Below are 22688 nucleotides of genomic sequence, written 5' to 3'. Positions count from 1 at the left end.
ATCATTTCCAACATGTCTCTGGTCTCTGGGGATGGAATTGCTGTTTCTATTTAAATGTCTAGGAAAATGTTTCTAAAAATGTATGACCCAATAAATCTTTTTAGTGGCGGGCATAGAGTGCAGTCCAGGGCTGGAACTGCAAGACTTGGGAGTATTCACTCACTTTTTCCCGAGTAGGTCAGACTTTTTTCTATTTTAGGAAGCTTGTTTACAGTGAAACACACTTTGTGTTCCACTGCTGCTACTCCACCACTCTATATCACCAGCCTTAAAAGGAAAGACTCAAAACAAATGAGATAAAAACAAAACTATAATTCACTTGTAAAGCCAAAGCTCTGTTCTTCAGTGTTTATGCCCAGTTACTTTTGTAGATGCTGTTTATACAATTGTAACATTTTCTCACCATCACTTTATACGTTTCAAATACATTTCTGAAGAAACACCACCTCTTCATCTCGCCCCCTCCCCAGCTTCTGAGCACATCCCCGTACAGCGTTGTATCATCCGCATACTGCTTGACTCTCCAGCTGTTATCTGATGATGAATAATATTTAAATTCTCCTGAATAATTTGCTTCATCTGTTTGCAGACTGTGTTGCCTACAGTCTTGGCAGGGAGTGGCATGAGAGGAGTTTTTCAGCTTATATTCAAATGAAGATTTTACATCTCTCCTCTGCTTCGTGTGCGGTAATCCTTAAGGGTTTATCTGAGGTGAAGGATGAAAAAAAAATTAAACAGAAGGAAAAGTAGTTAGTCTACTAATCATCAGTGACCTACTGGAGGATGAAATAAAATCTGTTTTTAATATAACAGTGTTCTTAAAATATTTTAATATTATTACCTTTTCATTTGAATAAAGCAAATAGGCACAGAAAAGCAAACAGAGACAATTGGCTTAAACAAAGCTGATTTTCTTTTTTTCAGCGACATTAGGTTGAGTTTAAGCGAGGACAGGACTGAAGTAGAAATATATTTATATATTCCCTTATACAAAGGAGGCTTTTGAATACTTGGGTTTATTATTATGTTAAAATTATAAAATGTCTTTTATTAATATATGATTTCACAACCAAAAACTCAACTGGCTTTCACAAAGAGCGTGACATTCCAGTCTGGAAAAATCAAAAGCTTTTTCAATTCTTAGCTCTCCTTTTTATAAAATGTTATTGTTAAACGACAGAGTTTTTCAGCCAAATCTCTGAACGTGTGGTGACTGAGAACAGAGTTTTTGACGAGTCCTTGTCCAAGGACAGTCTTTCACTTCCGTCTCAGGTTAGTCCAAGAACCAGATTTACTGTATGTTAACGATGAGACTGCCTAATGCTTTTAAAAGAATTTCCATTTTTTTCCATAAAATTGTTACATTCTAATGTCACACAAATCAACTTTATATAGTGTGAAAAGTACTGTAATAAAGTACTTTCCTTTTTGTTCTTTTACATTAAATCGAGATAGAAAGAGGAACAAGAGCTGCTGTGATGTAGCCTCTGTCCATTAAATACAAAATGTCCCCCCGTAAATATTTCTTTAATATTTCAGTTACTGAGTTTTTTTATTGTTGAGTTACTGCAGTGAACATCCAAGACATTTTAAAGCAGCGTAGACGAAACAGGCCCTGCATGGACGCCTGAAATAGAGCCGTGACTGTGTGTAAAATAGTGGAGCTCTCAGTCATGTTGATGTGCACCGGGTTAAGATTTGATACAAAATGAAACTGAAAAGAATGACTTTGATCTTGGCCTTTCACTTCTCTCTTTGCCAGTTTCAGTTATTACATTTGTCTGATATGCTGCAGAATTTCATTGCTTTTTATTTCCGTTTCCATATCAGGCTTTGTGTGTGTGTTCAGACCTGTGTGTGACTGACTGTCAGTCTGTAATAAACTCTGCATGTTTTTTTGTTTTTTTAAGTTTGAAAAACTCTTTTTTTTAAAGTCTTGTATTTTCTTAGTGTGTTTTACAATCAACCATGTGCATAAAGCAAAAAAAAGTTTCACTAGAATCAATATGACTGTCCATCATGAGGATCATGTAGTGCAGTGTTTGCCAAACTTTTTTTTTGAGCACCCATAATTTAAAAGTCACAAACCTTCACAGCCCAAGTCATTAGACATTATTAGTAAACTCCTGAGAAACATTATGCGAGATGATCCAAAAACAAATCTCTTGCGACCCACCTGAGGGTTGCGACCCAGTCTTTGGGAAACAATGATGTAGTGTGTATTTGACAGATTAGTGTATAATTTATTGTTTGTTTCCAGTGCCTGCAGCCACTGTTGGTCTTCAGTGTCCTGCTCTTGCAGTTTTTCCAGTCTGAAATGTTTGCATCTTCTTTAACAGTTTTTTGCTGCAGACTTCCATTCACTCTACCATTTACTGTAATTCACAATTCTACGCACATCGGGCACAAAAGAAGCGTGAGAATCTGGGGCTGTGGCCACACACACACACACACACACACACACACTGCAGCCTCTGTCCAGATAACATTTCAGTCTGCCTTTCTTTTTCCACATTTTCCTCACCACCATTTAGACAGTTTTCCTGAGAACGCGCTCTTTGAAAACCTTGTCTGTCTGCTCTACATTCACGTAGGTCTTGGCTCTGTTCGAAGATGGAGAGGAGACAACCACCGCCTTCGTCGAGCCTGTTGTTATTCTTCTCATCCTCATTGCCAACGCTGTTATTGGGGTCTGGCAGGTGGGTGCACACTTTTATGTATTCACTGCATCCGACGGTGACGGCCAGCTTCCTGTTCATGTGTGTCAGTGTAACTGTGTCAAATCAGCACATGATAGAAGCAGAGGTTGTGGACGGTGGCACATCCATCCTGCTGAGTCTCATTTTTATTTTAATAAACACACATTTTGATAAAGATATTTGAAGGAAAAAAAAACAGTTATTGAAAAGTAGTTCTGTTGAAGTGAAAAGCTGAGGTTGAATTATTTACACAGTATATTTTATACTGTCAATTCAGATACAAAGGTCTTCAATTTTAGGACAATCGTGGCCCACCAGTCAAAAGGTTTGCCCATGCCTGGTCTAAAAGGAGCTCATGTAGGTGAAAGGTCATTTTATTCTAAGAGGGTAACTGGACCCTTAAACCATTCCAGTTTCCCACTTCTAAACATCATTGATTGAAGTGGAGCTTCACCTCCATCTGCCAAGGATGAGGTTCCTTACAATCTCCTGACGGGCTGACAGCCTACCACAACCTTGAATACACACACCCTCTGCTGGCCCACGTTATTGTACATTTAGAATTGGAGAATGAAGATTCCATTTTTTTTCTTATTACCTCAATTTTCTCATTTTCTACTGTCTAAAAAAAAAATCAATATTTTTTTTCAGGAGCGAAATGCTGAGAATGCCATTGAGGCCCTGAAGGAATATGAACCAGAGATGGGAAAGGTTTACAGGATGAATCGCACGGCCGTCCAGAGGATCAAAGCCAGGGACATTGTCCCAGGAGACATCGTGGAGGTGGCAGGTAGGATGAACCTGCAGACTCCAGCTAATGTCTTACTGACGGTCATTTGGTCAAAGTCCTGCTTTGTCTTCATCCTTCAGAGTGTTGTCGTGACTTGTACATTTCCAGTGGAACTGACTTGCACCGAAACACACGCTCGAAAATCCATCAGTACTCATTCACGAGGCTGGAAATACTGCTGGAATATCTCAGAGCAGATTTACATGTCGCTATTTTGCGTGTGTGTGTGTGTGTGTTTGCCTGTGTGTGTGTGGTTGTGTGTAAGTGGCTGTGGTCACCTTGTATTTAAGGCCCAGTTTATTTTCCAGCACTCTCCCCATCCCTTAGCTTTCCATGCGCTCAGTCTCACCACCTGGGCGCTGCTGGATGTTTGTCACACTCACACTTCAGTCTAGTTACCCCGCTGTGTGGGCGGCCTCTGTCCCTCTGGAGGCTGCTAAGCTTTAGGCGTTCAAAGTTTTTCGGGGTTCAATCTAAGCCACTGCACAGCCAGTCATTTGCGGTGAAGGATTATAGGAAAAGCTCTGATGACACTGAAGCTTCGACTCAATTTAACATTTGCAAAAGCTTTGTGAAATGAAATGACAGTGTGAGGTGAAGGAAGAAAAACTTCACAGAATGGAACTGAGAAGCAAGTCATCATTTCACATTCTAGGGAATAAAATTGTTGACAGGAATAGTGAAGCCTCGGAAATTGGCCTCATCACTAATGGAATAATGATTTTTTTTGTCTGCATCGTCTTAAACATGACTGCAATAAAAAAAGATAGGCAAATGTGTTTCTTTTTTATAAAATCTATCAATAGTTCAAACTAAGGAGTGCACATTTTAGAATTTCTGCAAAGTATGTCAGAAATAGTGAGGACAATTTAATTTTATATTTTTACACAAAAATAGCAAATTGTCACAGACTGATGATTTAAAATGCAGACTTTACCCTGTGAAATTTAAAGAAAAATGTTAGAAAAGTTGACATCAAAAATGTACAAGTCATCATATGGGTAAAAACTAATTGAGGAAAAACAGAAATATGGTCAGGCCCTAATGATTATTCAGACTGAGTCTGTTCAGGGTTCCCACTGATCATACAGTAGTAGTGTAATAACAAAACTGTTTTTATTATAGGTGAGATTTTTTTTTTTTTTTTTAGTGACATGTAGCCTTTCCCTGGAATTTGGGCTTGTATCAGCCGGTTTTCCCTATCACACATATGTGCACGCAGTCTTGATGCAGACAAGTCCACACAGGTAGCGAGCACAAAGATGACTCCACTCGGCCTCCATCTGTCACCACTACCGTCAGGCACAAGTCAGCGTAGCACTATCCCCATGACGACGCGCTGTGCCCGGCGTATTCCTGTGTCGCTGAAGTTCACAAGACGGCGAGGTGCAATGCCACCTGTGAAGATGACGGTGTGGAGGAAAGAGGGATTTTAGTCTCAGTGAGGGAGCTGCAGTCAGATGAGCGATCATGTATCATAGCTGACAGTCAGCAGGGGCTGGAGGACCCCCCACCCCCAACCCCCTCATGAACCCCCCTGAGACACAGACTGTGTTGAAGTGAGAGTTTAGAAAACTATTTCAGCTGAAAAATAGTCTGACAATTGGTACAACATATTGAATATTCATGAATACCCCCCACCCCCCCCCCCCTCATGAACCCCCCTGAGACACAGACTGTGTTGAAGTGAGAGTTTAGAAAACTATTTCAGCTGAAAAATAGTCTGACAATTGGTACAACATATTGAATATTCATGAATAATTATTCATTATTATGTATTATTATTAATGAATGTATGTATATATATAATTATATACTGTATGTATTTGTATGTATATATATATTTCCACATTAGTGGATTTTTTTATCATTAATTTACCTGCAGAGAAAAAGCAAAATTTTAGAAATTAGAAATTTGGCTAAAAAATAAAAAAGTATGTGTTTGTGGTGTAGGTGTTGACACTGACAGTGTTGAGGGTCATACTGTCCAAATGCCTGAATCCTGATGTTTGTGTGTGAGGGAACCTGTTGATAAGCAGCCCCTCATCTGACCGCACCAGGAGTGTCGATGTTTATTTGAAGATAAGATATGGCAGCGGTATCATGCACCCTGGTGCTGCATTTTTGTCAAATGTACACAGTCGTATATTCAGCGCTTGGTTCTGTCTAACATGATGTTGTTGCTAAGCAGTTAAAAACAGGGGTAAACAGCCGAGGCCGATACTGCACCACACGTTTCTCTGCCTTAGAAAAATATGGGTTTTGGGATCTTCACGCGCACCTTTCCGACTGAAATATGCACAGATACCGTGACAAGGAAAACAAATTGGTATTTTCCTTTCCTACATTAATTTCCCAGCTTTTCCTGTACTTCAGATTAGCTGGTGGTTGTTCCATGAACTTGATGTTGGGGGGTAAAATAAACTACATGCGGGAAAAGCACACTGCTGCCCACAAGAGTCTTTGAGCACAGAAATACACAAATATATTTACTCAAGTTTCCACAGCTGCTGCCTACCTGGCTCAGTGTTTGTGCACTCCAGTGATTCCAGCAGGTTTTACGATGTAGTTGTGATTCATGCTTCCATTAAAACTTTCATGTATTTTTTTTTAAATAAGGCGAATGACTGCTGTGGTCACAGTGTTTGGGTTCATGTTTAATCTGTGTGTGAGTAGTAGTAAATTTAGGTGAATCAATTACCGAGTAGGGTTGATGAGTGATTAAATAAATAGTGAAGAATTTAGGACTATTTTATAGAAAGAAAACTCGATTATGTAGCAGTGAATGTATAATTTTAAATTCCAAACAGGATCAAATTTAAAATACAAAATCATCAAAGTGGAGCCAGTCGACCACAGGATGACGGTGCAGAACCAACAATCAGAGAGTTCGGAGCAGCAGTTTCAGTTCAACTCTTTGACTTTGGGAGCTGTGTGACTGATGGCACTAAAAGTCAAGCTGTCATTAATGAGATTAAAAATCAAATATCCAATTTACTAAAATGAATTTGTTCTACTGCCTGTCGCTGTGGACAGATTGCAGTGTTCATCAGATGAGTTGAGCTCAGGCTGCAGTGACATTCAAAAAACATCTTTCCTAAAACAAGCGCACGCGTTGGAATTTAAAGCGCTCCCCCACAGATGGAGAGTGTCTGTGGGAGGCCGTAGCATGCGTCTTAAAAAGGCCACTCCTTCCACAGTGAAGCTGCAGCCTCCAGCCTCCTCCCACACCAACTTCTCTCATCTCACAACTTGAGGGTGTCAGACAGAGGACGACAAATGGAAATAGAAACACTTCTTATTTAAAAGATGGTGATCCGGCTGGTGTCCACAATCATTTAAGGCTCCTCAAGACTCAAGGTCAACTGTCTCCACCGATTATCACACATACAGTATATCCCAGGATGTCTTTGTTATTGGTAGTACAGTGTATCTCAGTAAAGGTCAAGAAAAGTCAATTACACTCGTCAACATCTGTTCCTCTCTTCTCTTCTGTCTTTAGTATTCTGACGTTGGTACCCAGAGTTACAGATGTGTGTGTATATTTATATATATTTAGTGTATGTATGTATGCATGTATATAAACAGTATATATATGTGTAGAATGGATGGAGAGAGAGAGGGAGAGACGTAGAAGATAAAAGAGGACAGTAATCATTTTTGTTTGAGGCGTCCGTCTTATCCCAGTGTGAACAGAAGGTTTCTTTGCTCAAGGATTTATTGCTTGACAACAAAGGATTAACAGGGGTGTGGCCGCTCTGTGGTTACACCTGTGTACTCCAGACATACAATGAAGGTTACAGAACAACGCTGTCCTCTCTCCTCTTTCTTTATATTATCTGTGTTACGTTGGCGTGTCTTACTGTGAGCTTTTAAAAACACTTACAGCTGTTTGATGGGATATACAGTATCTGATGGTTGGTTGGTCCTTGTTTTTGCTCCTACACAGTGATAAGGTCTGAACCTGTTAGATAAACCTCAGAGTCATCTTTATTAGAGGAACCAATATTTGATTCAGTCGGTTAAAACAAATGAAGTTTAGTTCTGGTTGATATTTGATTTTCTTGGGAAGAAAAAAGAAAAGACTCACACGTAGGTCATAGTCTTCACAGAAGTGTGACTTCAACATTTCATTAACGGTTTCTTTATCCTCCCTTGTTTTTTTTTCTTCTGCCCTAAGCATGTCCAATTAACTGTGTATCTTTCCATCAAACAGAAAAGCTAAGGCTAAACAAACACAGTTGAATTCTGTACACAACTGAGGATTAACTACTCCTAAATCTAATTAACTTTGTCGTTCACAGCAGCATAAGGACAGCTGACCATATTGCTTAAAGCTCCCGGCGGCTAAGATTAACACATTTTTCATTATTAGGTTCCCAACGGCCATAGGTTCCAATACAAATGAACTCAATCTTTGCATATCTTTTGTATCCATTCTTTAGTTGGTGATAAGGTACCAGCAGACATCAGAGTGACCTCCATCAAGTCCACCACCCTTCGAGTGGACCAGTCCATTCTCACAGGTAACTATCGGCTCTGAAGGTGACCATTTATCTCTACTGCTGTCTCTACATCTGAAACCTGAAGATCTGGTTGATTAGAGCTTTTCATTTCCGTCTTTAAGGGGAGTCTGTGTCTGTGATCAAGCACACCGACCCAGTTCCTGACCCCAGAGCTGTGAACCAGGACAAGAAGAACATGCTGTTTTCTGTAAGTGTCCCACTGGGAATCACTTGATTCACATTTCCATTTATTGAAATCTTTAAATTAATTATTTTTTATTGATCATACTTGGAATGATGATTTCTGCGCTCAAGCCTTTTGTTTTCGTTCAGGGCACCAACATCGCTGCCGGCCGTGCCATCGGCGTCGTGGTCGCCACCGGCGTTAACTCAGAAATTGGTAAAATTCGCAATCAAATGGCGTCTACGGAGCAGGAGAAGACGCCTCTGCAGCAGAAGCTGGACGAGTTCGGACAGCAACTCTCCAAGGTCATTTCCCTGGTGTGCGTTGCCGTGTGGGTCATCAACATCGGCCACTTCGGAGACCCCGTCCACGGCGGCTCCTGGGTGAGAGGGGCGATCTACTACTTTAAGATCGCAGTAGCTCTGGCCGTGGCTGCCATCCCTGAAGGGTTGCCCGCTGTCATCACCACCTGCCTGGCCCTCGGCACGCGTCGCATGGCCAAGAAGAACGCCATTGTCCGCAGCCTCCCCTCTGTTGAGACTTTGGGCTGTACCTCCGTTATCTGCTCTGACAAGACGGGCACTCTCACCACCAACCAGATGTCCGTTTGCAGGGTAAGTAGGAATCTGGGAATAAAAAATACAATTCAAACAACGGCTTATTTTCATTAAACAAATTAACATGAAAACAGTTTAGTTTAGTTAACCATTTTCTAAATGCTAAACAATGAGGCCGGCCAGTCTGTTGCCCCTGGTGGACAGTGAAACTCTGAGTGTTCTTTTATTTCCAATCTGGCCCTTAAAATATTTTTTGGATTCCCAGAGGATCCAAATACCCTCAATGGCGCCTCCTGTGGTAGCCTGTGTCAGACTCGCACTGTAAATTTCCCCATTGTGGGACTAAATAATAATAATAATATTAATTATTTTAATTTTATTTTAATAATTATTATTACTTATTACAAATGAGTATTCCTTGTGTTCCTTTTTATGCTTGACCTCTGTCAAATATAACGAACCCAAAAGAAAAAAAAAATCTTTCTTAACAGAAATACAAAAATAAAATCATCACTTTTGAGACTCAGACCACTGTCAATAATTCAAAAATGTCATGGATCCTATTGCTCCCTCTGCCCATTACGTACAACAACACTGCGCTTCTCCCTCCTGTGATGATGTGGAGCATCTGTGTGATCGGTGCGTCAGCAGCAGGGAGTTCCCTCTCCGGGAAGATCCCAGTGCAGTGATTCACCACTCTGCTGATTCTCTCTCAGACGGCAGCACAGAGACGCAGGCTCACATTGGTCAATATTGACCTGAGTCTTCCAGTGTAACTGCCTGGCCAGCTGCACTCAGCTGTCTTATGGAAGATAAGGCAGCACATTAGTAGGAAAAAAAAATCGAACGTCCTCCTTTTTCTCATCGTAGTAATTCCTGGAGAGAGTGATTTTCCTGCTGGTAAAAGCTAATCATGCAGCTTTCACCTTTCACGTCTTCTGGACTTAATTTGTTTTAATGCATACATTCTTTTTATTATCCATCCATGCTTTTCATTTGGCCTTAACTGCAGTGGAATGCAGCTGCACACACTCTGTCAGCCATACACCGGTTGAGGGCAGTTATTCACCCTTCATCCTCGTACGAGCTCTAATGCCAGGAGAAGGAGAGCGCAGTATCACTGCGTCACGTTGATGTCACGCTTATGCTCTGTTCCCTAGGAGACCGCTTCAGACTGTGAAAACTGACCCTTGATATAATACAAAAAATATATTATTTTTGTTTTCACACTAAGCTAGAAAGGCTGATTCTTAGAAATACTTCCAGGCAGAATATGTGGTGAATTTATTTATAGTAAAAGCTGATGTGGGTCAAAAATGTTTTTCGGACTTTTAATCAGTGCTAACACTTTGCTGCACTGTGGGAAATAGTTTTGTATATAGCAGACATCACTGTGATGTTTTGTTTAGCTGCAGCAGGTTTAAGCTGGCACTCAAAATGATGTGATAAATCTAATCCAATTTTCTATCGAACGGTAAAATTTCTGTCTGTTGGTTCTGCTCTGGATCATCAGGTAGAACAGGTTTCTTTTTAACTGCAGATTTAGTGTTAAAAACATTATTCTGCTAAGCTGCAGCCGATGTGTCCCTGGGCACAGTGCTCCTGACGTCGGTGCCAATAAAGTCTGAACCAATAGCTGATGTGATAGAAACGAGTGTTGAATATCCTGCACTACATGTTCATCATTAACCGTCACTTCACCGTTTGGGTTTTTTCCTTTCTCTCTCCAGGTGTTTGTAGTCGACAAGGTAGAGAGTTCAACCTGCAGCCTTCATGAGTTTTCTGTGACTGGATCGACTTATGCCCCCGAGGGAGAAATGTAAGTAACTGTGTGGTGTTTTACTGAAGGTCATCAAGTTCTCCTAGATGTTATTTTTAAAACTATAAATACAGTACATATGACAGGCTGAGATGTAGTCTATGACAGGGGTCCCAAACCCTGGTCTGCGGACCTATACCAGTCCATGGATCCTATGGTACAGGGCCTCAGCGGGCTGCAGTGAAATAATTATTAATGTACTTCAGTTACTTTATTCATTTAAGGATAATCTGTCAATTTTTCAAATGAACACGTCTTTTCACACTCTGATATTAGAAGAATAAAGTCTTAAAGATGTCTTATTTTGAAAACGTACAGAATCTTAATGATTTTTAATGATCAACGGTGCCGACCAGTGCCTTCAAATTAAAAATGAATCAATCCAGTGAATTTTTGAATGAATTGAATCAGGTTCACTGTGTAAAAGGCTTCTAAAATTCTGCCATTATTTTCATTGAGTTTTCCATCTGTGATGGGACGTTGGTGGGCGGTTGAACACTGCAGAGAAAGACTCTCATCCGTCGGTTGTGTGTGTGCGTGTGCGTGTTGTTTACCTCGTTGTTGGATTACAGCATCCTGACTTTGCGTGAACCTGTTGATTTCATAACAGCAGAGTGTGGGTTATTGTGTGGGAGTTGCAGTAGCAACCGTTACAGTCTATACTGGGAAAGAATCCATGGTTGTCATGCAGTCAGCGCCACTCATCAAGAACATGAGCGCTCAGAGAGGACGAGATGAATGTTACTGTACTTTCAACCACACCAGTGTGTGTGTCTGCCCCGCTCATGCATATGGATGAGGTTACAGCTGCTAAAGAAATGTGTGTTTTCAAGCTATGTTTCACACACATCTCTGTTTCTGTCTGTTTATCTGCGTGTGTGCACTTTCTGTATGTGTTCTTTTTTCTAGATTAAAAGGAGACAAACCAGTTCAGTGTGGAGACTATGATGGACTTTTGGAGCTGGCTACAGTGTGCTCCATGTGCAACGACTCCTCCTTGGACTACAATGAGGTCTTTAACACGCACACACACACACACACACACACACACGCTGCAGAGTCGTCTCCACTTGAGCAGAGAATTTTTCTCTAATGAAAACTCCTATTCTCTGGTTCTGATTGCTTTCTCACCTTTTTTTGTAATCGTCCCGTTATCATGGTAACCATGCTGAGGAGCGAGGCCACGGAGGAGGCACGTCTCCAATTGCATTCTTAGACCAAATGAATTAAATACAAATTTGGTTCTCTTGTGAGTAGTGCGTTACATTTTTAAATAGAGCCTGAGCGATTAAAGAGAGATTAAAGTTTACTGAACCGGTGAGGGGAGAACGGTGGTTGGGGTGAGGCGGGGGCTGGAGGGTGAGTCGTCTCTTATTGCTTTCTGTGCTCTCACAAACAAATGATGTGTGGTATGCCATCAGTGGCTCATCTCACCCACTGCAATTTTCATTCCGACCTGCGAGGGTTCATGTAGAGAACCACTCTGCTGGTGTGACTGAGTTCGTGGATGACGAGGCAGATGACCCACAGGGTCGATCACAAGTAGTTCTGTGTGGATTTGGTCTTCATACCGTCAACAGTCACTGAGGGTGACGCTGTCTTTCCCAGGGTTTGGGCCTGAACTCTGACTAAATCACATGACGTACAGAACACTCAGTGTTACATGTCTCTTTGTTTCTGGCACAGGCAAAAGGAGTCTATGAGAAGGTGGGTGAGGCCACAGAAACCGCTCTCACCACGCTGGTGGAGAAGATGAATGTCTTCAAGACTGACCTATCTGGTCTCAGCAAAGTGGAACGTGCCGGGGCCTGCAACTCGGTAAGACGAGCGTGGAGTTGGAAAAGTGAACTTTTCAAGTCCAGACAGATAATTTGATGTCATCTTTGACAGAAATAGGCACTGTAAAAACAGATCCTTCTCCTTGTTATTGGCATGAATTTACTTTATACAAGATAATAGTTTTGATATGAACAAAATGATACAACGCTCAGTTTCTCTAAGGCAGGTGTCAAACATCTGGCAAGGGGCATCCCGTGGTCCACCAGCCTTCCCACATCGGGTCGGAGACTAGATTTCAATAATGGTTTCAATTATATACTTTTTATATATATTTATATTTTTTCATCAAGTAAAATTTGATTGAGTTGATCATTTTAGAACGGTGGAAAAAGATTTGTGATTGTTGTTTACACTGTTATATCACACAGTATTCATAAACAGACGTTCTAAAATATCTGGGTTTCTTTGTATTCAACAATGATTTTTAAAAGTCATGCAATGCTCAGGAGCAGCTGCAAAGAAAAAAGAAAAAAAGAAATGAAGCCCAGAGCTCTACTGCAGAGTAACTTAAAGCCAAACCAACAAGGATCAGGGTGTGGAGGCTGTTGACAGTTACATCTGTTTGATTTACAGGTGTTAACCTGTGCTATGGTGCCTTGAAATATCACCGATAAAGTATTTAAAAGTCGTACACAGCAAGTATTACAGTATTCTAATACTGCATAGATTACAGTGCAACAGTGTGAGTATTTTGGAACATCGAGTAAAGTTCATATTTGCATCATCATCTGCTGGTTCGCTTGACTGGAGATTGAAGTGGAGTTTTATCATCGTGACCTCTTAGCCTTTCAGATTAGCATCAAACCTAGTGTCACAGGGACACCTACTGGTAGGAGTTGATGTGACATGAATGAATAAATATTATTTACTCTTCCTACAACAAATCACAGATTTGCAAATAATAATAAAAAAACACTGTTGCAGGGTTGTTTTTAATAATATAAAAATGTTAAGTGAATGGACAAAAGACGTACCTAAAATAAAATTCATATTTTGTGTGAAGACCCTTTTCCAAACTCCAGTTTTTTTTTGCATATAGTTTTATTTCTTATGCCAAGTCCTCAACACGTATGATTTATTTGTTTGCTTCTGAAGCACAAATTAAATCCCAGTCCACCTTAAAAACTTACATTACATTCAGAGCTACAGTTTCCCTGACTTTGTGCAGGATTGTTTATTAAAAGTAAAGTTCAGTCAGAACAATTTAATTCAGATTTGATTTGTTTGCATTACAGTCTGATCATTATGAAGAAAATGAACATAGATGATGATCATAGGCTTGAAATCTTTCTCTATATTTTCCTTTTTCAGTACCTGAACTGAAGTTGAATTTCATTTCCAGTTTCAATGTTCCGATCCTGAAATAACCTTCGTGTTGTCAAAACTTCACTCTGTCATTATCTTAGCAGAACCTCTCAGTCTAACAGCAGCTCCCAGGCTGTAATCTGCCCACACACAGTCACTCAGCTGAAGCTTCTGACTCTTTGTTTTTTTTTTTTTAAATGATGATTTCTTTTTTTTCTCCTCTTCTCCCTCTCTGTTCTTTGTTTTCATGCGTCAGGTGATCAGACAGTTGATGAAGAAAGAGTTCACCCTGGAGTTCTCTCGTGACCGTAAATCCATGTCTGTCTACTGCACGCCAGTGAAGCCAGGCTCCCAGAGCAACCTGTTTGTGAAGGTATGAATACATGTGGAGAAACACACACCTTGCTTCTTTGTGTCATGAATTTTCTTTTCAATATTTGTCGTCTTTCCTTGTGCTGATCGTGATCTGTTCACATAGGGCGCTCCAGAGAGTGTCATCGAACGCTGTCAGTACCTACGTGTAGGAAAAGGGAAGGTGGCGCTCACGACGGCTCTTCGTGACCAGCTGCTGTGTAAGATCAGGGAGTGGGGGACGGGCAGGGACACTCTGCGCTGTCTGGCTCTGGCTACTCATGACTCACCCCCCCGTAAAGAGGTCATGGACTTGGAGAATTCCAGCAAGTTTGCAGAATATGAGGTGAAGTGGAGAGTGACGATAGAGTTGATTGAACTCTATTGATCCTGCACTGTGGAAATTGTTGAAGAAAAAATACATCTAGTAACATCTGAACCTTCAGGTTTTAGAAGAATGTATTTTAGACTGCATTGTATATTAAGCCAAAGGTTTTATGTAACATTAATTCTTGTTTCTTGAATTTGAAATGGTGTGATTGGACAGAGTTCTTGTGCTGTAGCAGTACTTTGTGGTAGATTTAAAAAGATCTAAGCCTTTCTTGGCTTCTCTTCCATTCAGGTGGGTCTCACATTTGTTGGCTGTGTGGGCATGCTTGACCCGCCCAGGAAGGAGGTTATCGGCGCAGTGAAACTGTGCAACGAAGCGGGCATTCGTGTTATCATGATCACAGGAGACAACAAGGGCACGGCCGTGGCCATCTGTAGACGAATCGGCATCTTCGGAGAGGAGGACGATGTCACTGGAAAGGCCTACACTGGACGAGAGTTTGACGACCTCTCGCCGGAGGAGCAGAGGGACGCCGTCAAGCGGGCGCGATGCTTCGCCCGTGTAGAACCGGCTCACAAGTCTAAGATTGTTGGATATCTCCAGTCATTTGATGAGATTACTGCCATGGTAAGAAAAATTAAGGGTAAATTGAGCATCTCACATTGATTGCTTCCACTTTTTAAACCTTTTTTTAATATGTTTTGACTTGATGAAAATGTAATTTCACATTGCCCTGGCATGAATTTGACGTACAAGACGAAGACAGTTAGGCATGACATTCCTCAGAGGAAGTCTGTTAGAGGATTCTGTTTCAGAAACTGCTATCTTAGGCTGTCAGCTCCAGGCCGCTCTGCTCCTCCCTGTCAGACACACTCTAAAAACAGGGCATGATCTGAGGGTTAGACGGTCGGGAGGATGACAACCATATCAACACTGGCCTGTCAGCCTTCACCCATTAACGCAGTTTAAATCTACTTCAACCCTGTTACTACGGATCAATATGTCTCTCAGCTGCAGCTGGAGGCTGTCTCTGTCTGAGACACTGAGCTCCAGGAAACTGCAGTTTGTCAGAATACTACACACAACAAAGGGTTTAAAAGCTAATGTTTAGACTTTGTGTCTGTTAAATGTTTGTGTTCTCATTCATCAACACCACACAACTGTGTCTGAACGTTGAATGAAGTTTCTGAACATTCAAAAACATATGATAACGATACTGATATAGGCCTGGTGATATTTATTTATTTATCTTTATAAACCACTGTGTATGTTGCCGGCACCAGCATTCTGCATAGAATCCCCTGCTTATTAAAATAGATCAATTAAATGAGCTGCAATGCTGCCATCTAGTGACTTTAACTGTAATATACTGTTTATGCCCAAAACTATTTTTAGGACACAGTTCATTTGGGGAAACCGTTGCGTTGTCAGGTCTTCATCATCAGATAAAAAAACGATAACAATTTTTACAGATATGACATAATTATGCTAATATCGGGGCGATAATATCGGTCGGGCGATGTTATCGGACATCCCTAATATGAGTGTATATGAATGTGTCCATGTATTCGTGACTCACTGATGAAATGGGCTGTGTTGTCGTTTCAGACAGGAGATGGCGTGAATGATGCTCCAGCCCTGAAGAAAGCAGAGATCGGCATCGCCATGGGCTCCGGAACGGCTGTGGCCAAGTCTGCGTCTGAGATGGTTCTCTCCGACGATAACTTCTCTACCATCGTCGCTGCAGTGGAGGAGGGGAGAGCCATCTACAACAACATGAAACAGTTCATCAGATACCTCATCTCCTCTAATGTTGGGGAGGTCGTCTGGTGAGAACCAGAGAAGAACGTAATAACCTTTTCACTGTGGTAACGATCTGTATCGCCGACATTCACGCGTTTCTTTTGTTTGGCCTTAGCATCTTCCTTACAGCCATCCTCGGTCTTCCTGAAGCCTTAATTCCGGTCCAGCTGCTGTGGGTTAATCTGGTGACAGACGGACTTCCTGCCACCGCCCTGGGCTTCAACCCTCCAGACCTGGACATCATGGACAAACCTCCACGCAACCCAAAAGAACCTCTCATCTCTGGCTGGCTCTTCTTCCGATATCTGGCCATCGGAGGTAGTCCAACTTACCTTTTTTCTAAAAGTGGTAGAACTGATTGCACAGTGTAACAGAAATGAAATGATCCTCAGTTTGTCTTCATTCTGCAATACAGTTAGTCTGCCACTAGGAAGTGTTTTTTACTGAACAAATAAGACTTAATGAATTAGGAAGTGGGAACTCTTTGGGAAAATTCAGTTTGAGCAAATATTGAGCTACAACTTAAATCAAACAAACATAAATTCAGTTTATAAATTTAAATGCCAGGCACCATTTCTTTAATTTTTGGAGGGGAACTGTTGAGGTTCTAAACGTCAGAGGTTTCACTTTTAAACTTCACAAACCAGTACACTGTAAGAAGATGTCATGTTTCTGTCTTCCAGGGTATGTGGGACTGGGAACAGTGAGTGCTGCCACCTGGTGGTATCTTTTTGATGAAGAAGGTCCACAAGTGTCTTTCTATCAGCTGGTAAGTCTGCCACGATGTATTTGCTGTCCTCTGAGGACATGGAGCGCTGCACACACACTCCTTCTAATCCTTTTCGGCCTCTTCCTTCTCAGAGTCATTTCATGCAGTGTACTGAGGACAACCCCATCTTCAAAGACATAGACTGTGAGGTGTTTGAATCCCGCTATCCCACAACCATGGCTCTTTCTGTGCTGGTTACTATTGAGATGTTCAACGCGCTCAACAGGTCAGACGTCCTATGTTATACTGTCCTAGTAAATACACTCCTGAAGTCACAGAGACTCACATTGTAAACCGTACTGTACGCTTTCCATAATAAACATAAATATCAGTGTCTTTAACTGCTAAAATATATATAATCACCGCCCTGTGTACTACTGTGTACTAATGGATATTAATATCCTGTATTTGATTGATTTGGCTTAGCTGCACAACTGAAGTAATGGATTATTGTCAGTGACTTCAGGGGGAAACTCACTGTTCTTTTACCAGAAATAGTCCGGCCGCAAATGACTTACTCAGCAGCACTTTGTAAGAAATGAGTGCTTCTGTTTTTTTAACAAGGCATAGATGAAAAAAAACTGTCTAAACAATAGAAATCTTCAAGGTTTCCTTCAAACCAAGGCTGAATACGTTTTTTATATTGAAAGCAAGCACGTTTTTAGAGTTGTATCTAAACATATAGGACACATTTACAATATTTAACCATCTTTCTTTAAACGATACATTTACTGTTGATTAATGTGAAAAAATCTCTCTTTCTACAGTTTGTCCGAGAACCAGTCTTTGCTCCGGATGCCTCCGTGGGTCAATATCTGGCTGCTGGGAGCCATGGTCCTCTCTCTCTCCCTCCACTTCCTTATCCTCTACGTTGAGCCTCTTCCAGTAAGTACCAGGATGGATTTTTACTGCTGTTGTAGATCACTGGATAAACTGAGTATAAATGTACTGTACATCAGGTCAAAAATGTAGAAAATGTTTTTTTATTACATCTAAATGTCTCTGTAAAACCCCCATTTAAATTTATTTTTCATTTCATGTTTTCTCCTTATCTTAAAATGACATAATATAACCAGAGTTTAGTTTTTTTTTTTTTTTTGTTATAAAAGGGGCTTCAACACCAACAGTTGTTCAGTTCCAACCTGACACTCAGCCAACACCTGTACACACTTTATTTGAGAGTCCAAACCTTTTTAGGTGTCTTACAGTGACAGCAGTTTCCCCCTAATTGTCAGCAGAGTATGTTACAACCAATTACAGCTGGATGTTACTGCTACTGTGATGGGACAGTACTAATATACTGTCACATATTCCTTCTGTTCCACAGTTGATCTTCCAGGTCACCCCTCTGCACTGTTCCCAGTGGATTATCGTCTTAAAAATATCATTTCCAGTCATCTTGCTGGATGAGACTCTGAAGTACATCTCCAGGAACCATCTCGAAGGTCCATTTTCTAAAAAGTCCTCCTTCGTTTGTCGATCTTAAATACCTAATGTTGATCACTGTAATTGCCAAAAAGTATCTGGTGACGTTGGAATTCAGATTTCACTAACTGCTCTTTCTTTCCTTCCTTTATTTCAAAATCAGCCTAAACCTTTCTTTCTATCTCACCTTCTGTGAATAAGGTACTTCTTTCCAACCTCCTTCATCCCTCACCTGCACTGAGAAACTAACTGTAGCTGTAGGCCAACCACACTGCACACGGCCTTTCTGAAACGCTGTTTGTTTTTCTTCTCCTCCTGCAGTTGATGATGAGATGAAATATCGGAGGAGATGGCAGCAGAACTAAGACGTCTGGCTCAACACCCAAAGTTAGATTCACGTCTACCCTCTCCCTTTTAGGAGCTTGGACCATTCTCTCTTCGCTTGTCCTCATTCTCCGCTCCCGCATGTCCAACAAAACACCACTAAGAATGAGCACGGTGTGTATGAGAATGAGAATGAGAGAGGGAGAGCAGATGAGTGGTCTTGTGTGTGTGTGTGTGTGTGTGTGTGTGTGTGTGGACAGACCAGTGCACGGTTTCACAGGTGCAGTAGTAAGAAAGAGCTGCAAAACAAAACAAGAAAAAGATGAAACCATCCAGTTTTTTTTCTGTTCTTGTCTGTACTGTGAAAACCTGAGAGTGCAGTCACTGGATGTTAGGGATGGATGGATGGATGGATGGATGGATGGATGGAGATAAATGGGAAATGGAAGTTGATGTTGTTAGGTGAAGGGTGAACGATCAGTTTCAGAGAGATTAAACTCAGTGTAAGAAAGAGACCAGTGAACACACCTGTGAAAGAAGAGCATCTTCAAGAATGTTGAATTTGAAAAAGAGTGGTCTCTTTAGGTGGTGTGTGTGTGTGTGTGTGTGTGTGTGTTAAATCAGTGCACAGGATCAGTATGTCTTTGTGTTTTGCCCACAAGAACATGATCTCTGCAGCAACATATCCTCATCAGCCCTGCTCCTGTTCATTGTGCAGCATTACTTTGATTTTTGCCTGGAATGTTCCATCCCCCTCTATCGCCCTCCTTCACTCTGAGGCAGCTGCAGCTGCCGGTGGTTGAGGAGTTTCCTGGCTCTTGACGTGTGTCGTGGAGGTGTTGCTCCCCCTCACACACACACACACACACCTCATGGAGTGAATAGCTTTACGCTGCTTGGCTGCTTCTTTCTGTTATATTTCGAGGAGTTGAGGTCAGCTCAGCAACTAAACCAGCATATTACCTGTACAGTTGTCAGCCTGGTATGTTCAACCTTAATTAAATGCCCATCTGCTGTGCTTGGATTTGATCTAATCTGTGGAGAATAAACAGCTGAAGGGTTCATTCTGTTCATCACTAATAATTATTTTAAGTCCTAATTAGGTGTCTGTGCGTCGCTTCTGCACATCCTGAAAAATCGAAAATAGTCTTTTCACCCTCTTAGTCATCAGATAATGACAAGTTATATAAAGTTAAAAAATGACATTTGAGTGTCACGTTTGATCCTGAATCTCATATATTCACACGTTTCACATCCCTGCCTTACACGGCCCACAGCATATCTGTAATGAATGTATTTCTGCCCTAGCCTTCACCACTTCACCCATCGCCACCGCTCTCATACATACATACATGCATACATACATACATACATGCATGCATGCCCTGACAGCGATAATAACCTCTGAATGTCCGCCCGGGCCGCGCCCTGTTTCTTAGGAAAGCCTTTCTGTTACATCTGCTCCCTCGGCTCCTCCAGCTCTTTAGTGTGACTGTCCCGGGTTATTGTTTTGTAATAAATAAATGATGATTTATGTGACTGAAAGAACCCATGGGGTTTTTGATTGTGTATTCAAATCTTATTTAGACATTAGGCACTGGACCTTGGTGCTCTGTGGACAGGGTCAGGGATGTTTTTGGTCTCATTGCCTTCATGCAGGAGAGCAGAGGGTGTGCACAAAAAAAAATACATTTGTAAAGGTGCTGGATATTCATGAGAATTAAACAATGTCCATACTGTTCTGTCAGCAAGTATTTTATACTGTTACTTATATAACTGACTCACAAACTAGCTAAAACAAAATATATAAATACATATAAATATATATGTGTATATATGTAGATGTATATACACATATATAAACATGTATATAGTTTGTTGGGTAAATACAGAGCAGTTTTAAAGCAAAATGACCATTAACGATATTTGTATTTCTTTGATTTTGATAAACATTTAAAAAGAGTCAAAGCTACTGTCAGTGCGTCACCTGCTCTCATGTGCTCCAACTGTAGTTTCTCATATTTCTTGTTGTGAGGAATAAAAACAAACATTCGTGGCAGTGTTGCTTTCCTGCAGCTTAGATGCCTTATGTAGATTTGTTGGTTTCTTAACTTAATTAACCTTCCGACGCGGTGTGAAAGCGTACGTCATTTTACTTTCTTTTCAAGCTTCAGTGTAATATTTCAACAAGTGGAACTGACTTCTCTAGAGCGACCTAGTGTGGAAATGTAAGATAAATCCCATATTTAAATCACGGAGAGTAAACCCGATACCTTCAGAGCACCACATTCTGTAGTGATCCACCGTTCAGTTTATTTTCCTCTCACATCAGAGGTTTTCTTGCCAAATCTGAATGGTATGATATGATCATGTCCAGACATTTCCTGTTCTTTTTACACAAACTTTGTTTTTCTAATTTTGAGTCAAATTCAGGTTTGTTTGTTTTTTTGTGAATCCTAAATCAATCAATCAACACATTAGTTAAGGTGAGGACAAAATATCAGTTTAACTTTTCCTTAAACATGGGTTATAAGTATACCTGACGTTGGCAGTATGTTCAGCAATTTCTTTAAATAATATATATATATATCTTTTCTAATTCTATGACAATAAAACACCACTGTTCAGGCCAGCAGACCACTTGTACCCACCCGAGATCCTCATGACCCTTAACAATCTGGTTGTAAAGGTCTGACCCTTGATATTTACTACTGAAATTTCAACTTTGTACAGAAGAGGAAAAAATGAGCGCATGAATCCCTGTTACTGTCCTGATAACCTGTACCGTATATAATATTTTATTTGATAACTTACATAGACAAAGTCAACTTACCAACAAAAGGTTCTGCAACTTTTGTTTTAGTTTTTCATTTGAGCACGCTCTCTTTCTTTGATTCTGCGTAGAATACTAAGGATGTTTCTTTATGTTTTCCATTGGATTTGACAGTTACTGGGTTTTTGTGTTTTTGGTAAAGAATATGATACAATAAAGTCAACACATTAAAGACAAGAATCGTACGCACGCTAATGATGACGCTGATCATGTCAGTGTGAGAACGTTCACAGATTTGTGAATGAACTGTGTCTGGTTTGAACTGAACCTGAAGCAGTGATGAATCCTGGCTTATGAAGTTTTATGACTGTACATTGAAGGGCTTGGTGCGGATGCAGACTCTGGAGACCCGTGACAATCTATCTTGTTTTCAGTCAGCTACAACCTCTAAATTAGACCGACGCATTCATCGGTTTCATATCAGTAATATGTGACTAATGGATTTTTGTCTACCTGTGTAGACAAGTCTCTAGAGCCTGCCTCCCACTTGTGAGAAATTAAAATTATTCTCTGTATTGCCTTGTTAATATTAATTGTGGAAACTTAATTTTATAAATGACAAAGATGTGGAAATAAAGATTATTTATCTTGTTATTTATTCAGATGCCGTGTTATTTTTGTGTAAAAATATGATTTAGATTATGTCACCTGGTTAGTTGCATTGAAACGTAATGATAATAATACGCATTAGAAGTGGGAAGGTTTACTAGTCTTCAAAGTGGTGTTTTCCAAACTTATGTCACGTATTTCACATTGGAAAAAGTTATTAATTAATTAACAATTACCCCCTTTCATCAGCAGAGGGCCTGACGTACAGACAAACTTTTGACCGGAACTTCTTGTTGGCGGAACTAAAACCAAACAAACCGACCGCATTTCTTATTAAAATCGTATCATCATGTGTCACTCCGCTAGCCTACCCTTGTGGAACATGAATAAATAGATATCTTAGTTACCGCTTAGGATTAAGTTTTGCCAGAACACAAACCATTGACTGGCTCTCCAATAATTATATATTTAATAATATTTTATTAATATATTATTATTAATATATTTTATATATTAGAATTAGGAGGGGATATATTTACATATGAAGTTGTGATCTCTGCAACTCCCACACTTCGTTTGGCTTACACAGGGAGTACATAAATACA

General features: G+C 40.6%; 1 protein-coding gene across 2 annotated transcripts in view; it reads left to right on the top strand.

Annotated features, from left to right (window-relative positions):
• Positions 1-22136, top strand: part of atp2a3 (ATPase sarcoplasmic/endoplasmic reticulum Ca2+ transporting 3) — a 31368-nt gene extending 9232 nt beyond the window's left edge. Inside the window, exons 4-22 of one of the 2 annotated variants that reach the window (XM_008332804.3) lie at positions 2595-2699; positions 3351-3489; positions 7935-8015; positions 8117-8202; positions 8328-8792; positions 10466-10554; positions 11464-11566; positions 12241-12372; positions 13955-14071; positions 14177-14395; positions 14672-15007; positions 15989-16209; positions 16299-16501; positions 16867-16952; positions 17045-17178; positions 17720-17837; positions 18280-18397; positions 18541-18578; positions 18699-22136. In XM_008332804.3, coding sequence (XP_008331026.1) covers positions 2595-2699; positions 3351-3489; positions 7935-8015; positions 8117-8202; positions 8328-8792; positions 10466-10554; positions 11464-11566; positions 12241-12372; positions 13955-14071; positions 14177-14395; positions 14672-15007; positions 15989-16209; positions 16299-16501; positions 16867-16952; positions 17045-17178; positions 17720-17837; positions 18280-18397; positions 18541-18545 — 2757 coding nt within the window. In that variant the 3' untranslated portion in view covers positions 18546-18578; positions 18699-22136. The remainder of the gene's footprint in view (positions 1-2594; positions 2700-3350; positions 3490-7934; positions 8016-8116; positions 8203-8327; positions 8793-10465; positions 10555-11463; positions 11567-12240; positions 12373-13954; positions 14072-14176; positions 14396-14671; positions 15008-15988; positions 16210-16298; positions 16502-16866; positions 16953-17044; positions 17179-17719; positions 17838-18279; positions 18398-18540; positions 18579-18698) is intronic. The other variant, XM_008332803.3, reaches the window with a different exon arrangement.
• Positions 22137-22688: the final 552 nt, after the last annotated feature.

This window comes from Cynoglossus semilaevis, chromosome 19 (assembly GCF_000523025.1).
Source record: "Cynoglossus semilaevis isolate Cse_v1.0 chromosome 19, Cse_v1.0, whole genome shotgun sequence".
NCBI lineage: Eukaryota > Metazoa > Chordata > Actinopteri > Pleuronectiformes > Cynoglossidae > Cynoglossus > Cynoglossus semilaevis.
Note: the sequence above shows the minus strand (reverse complement) of the source record. Positions and strands in the feature narration are given on the sequence as shown.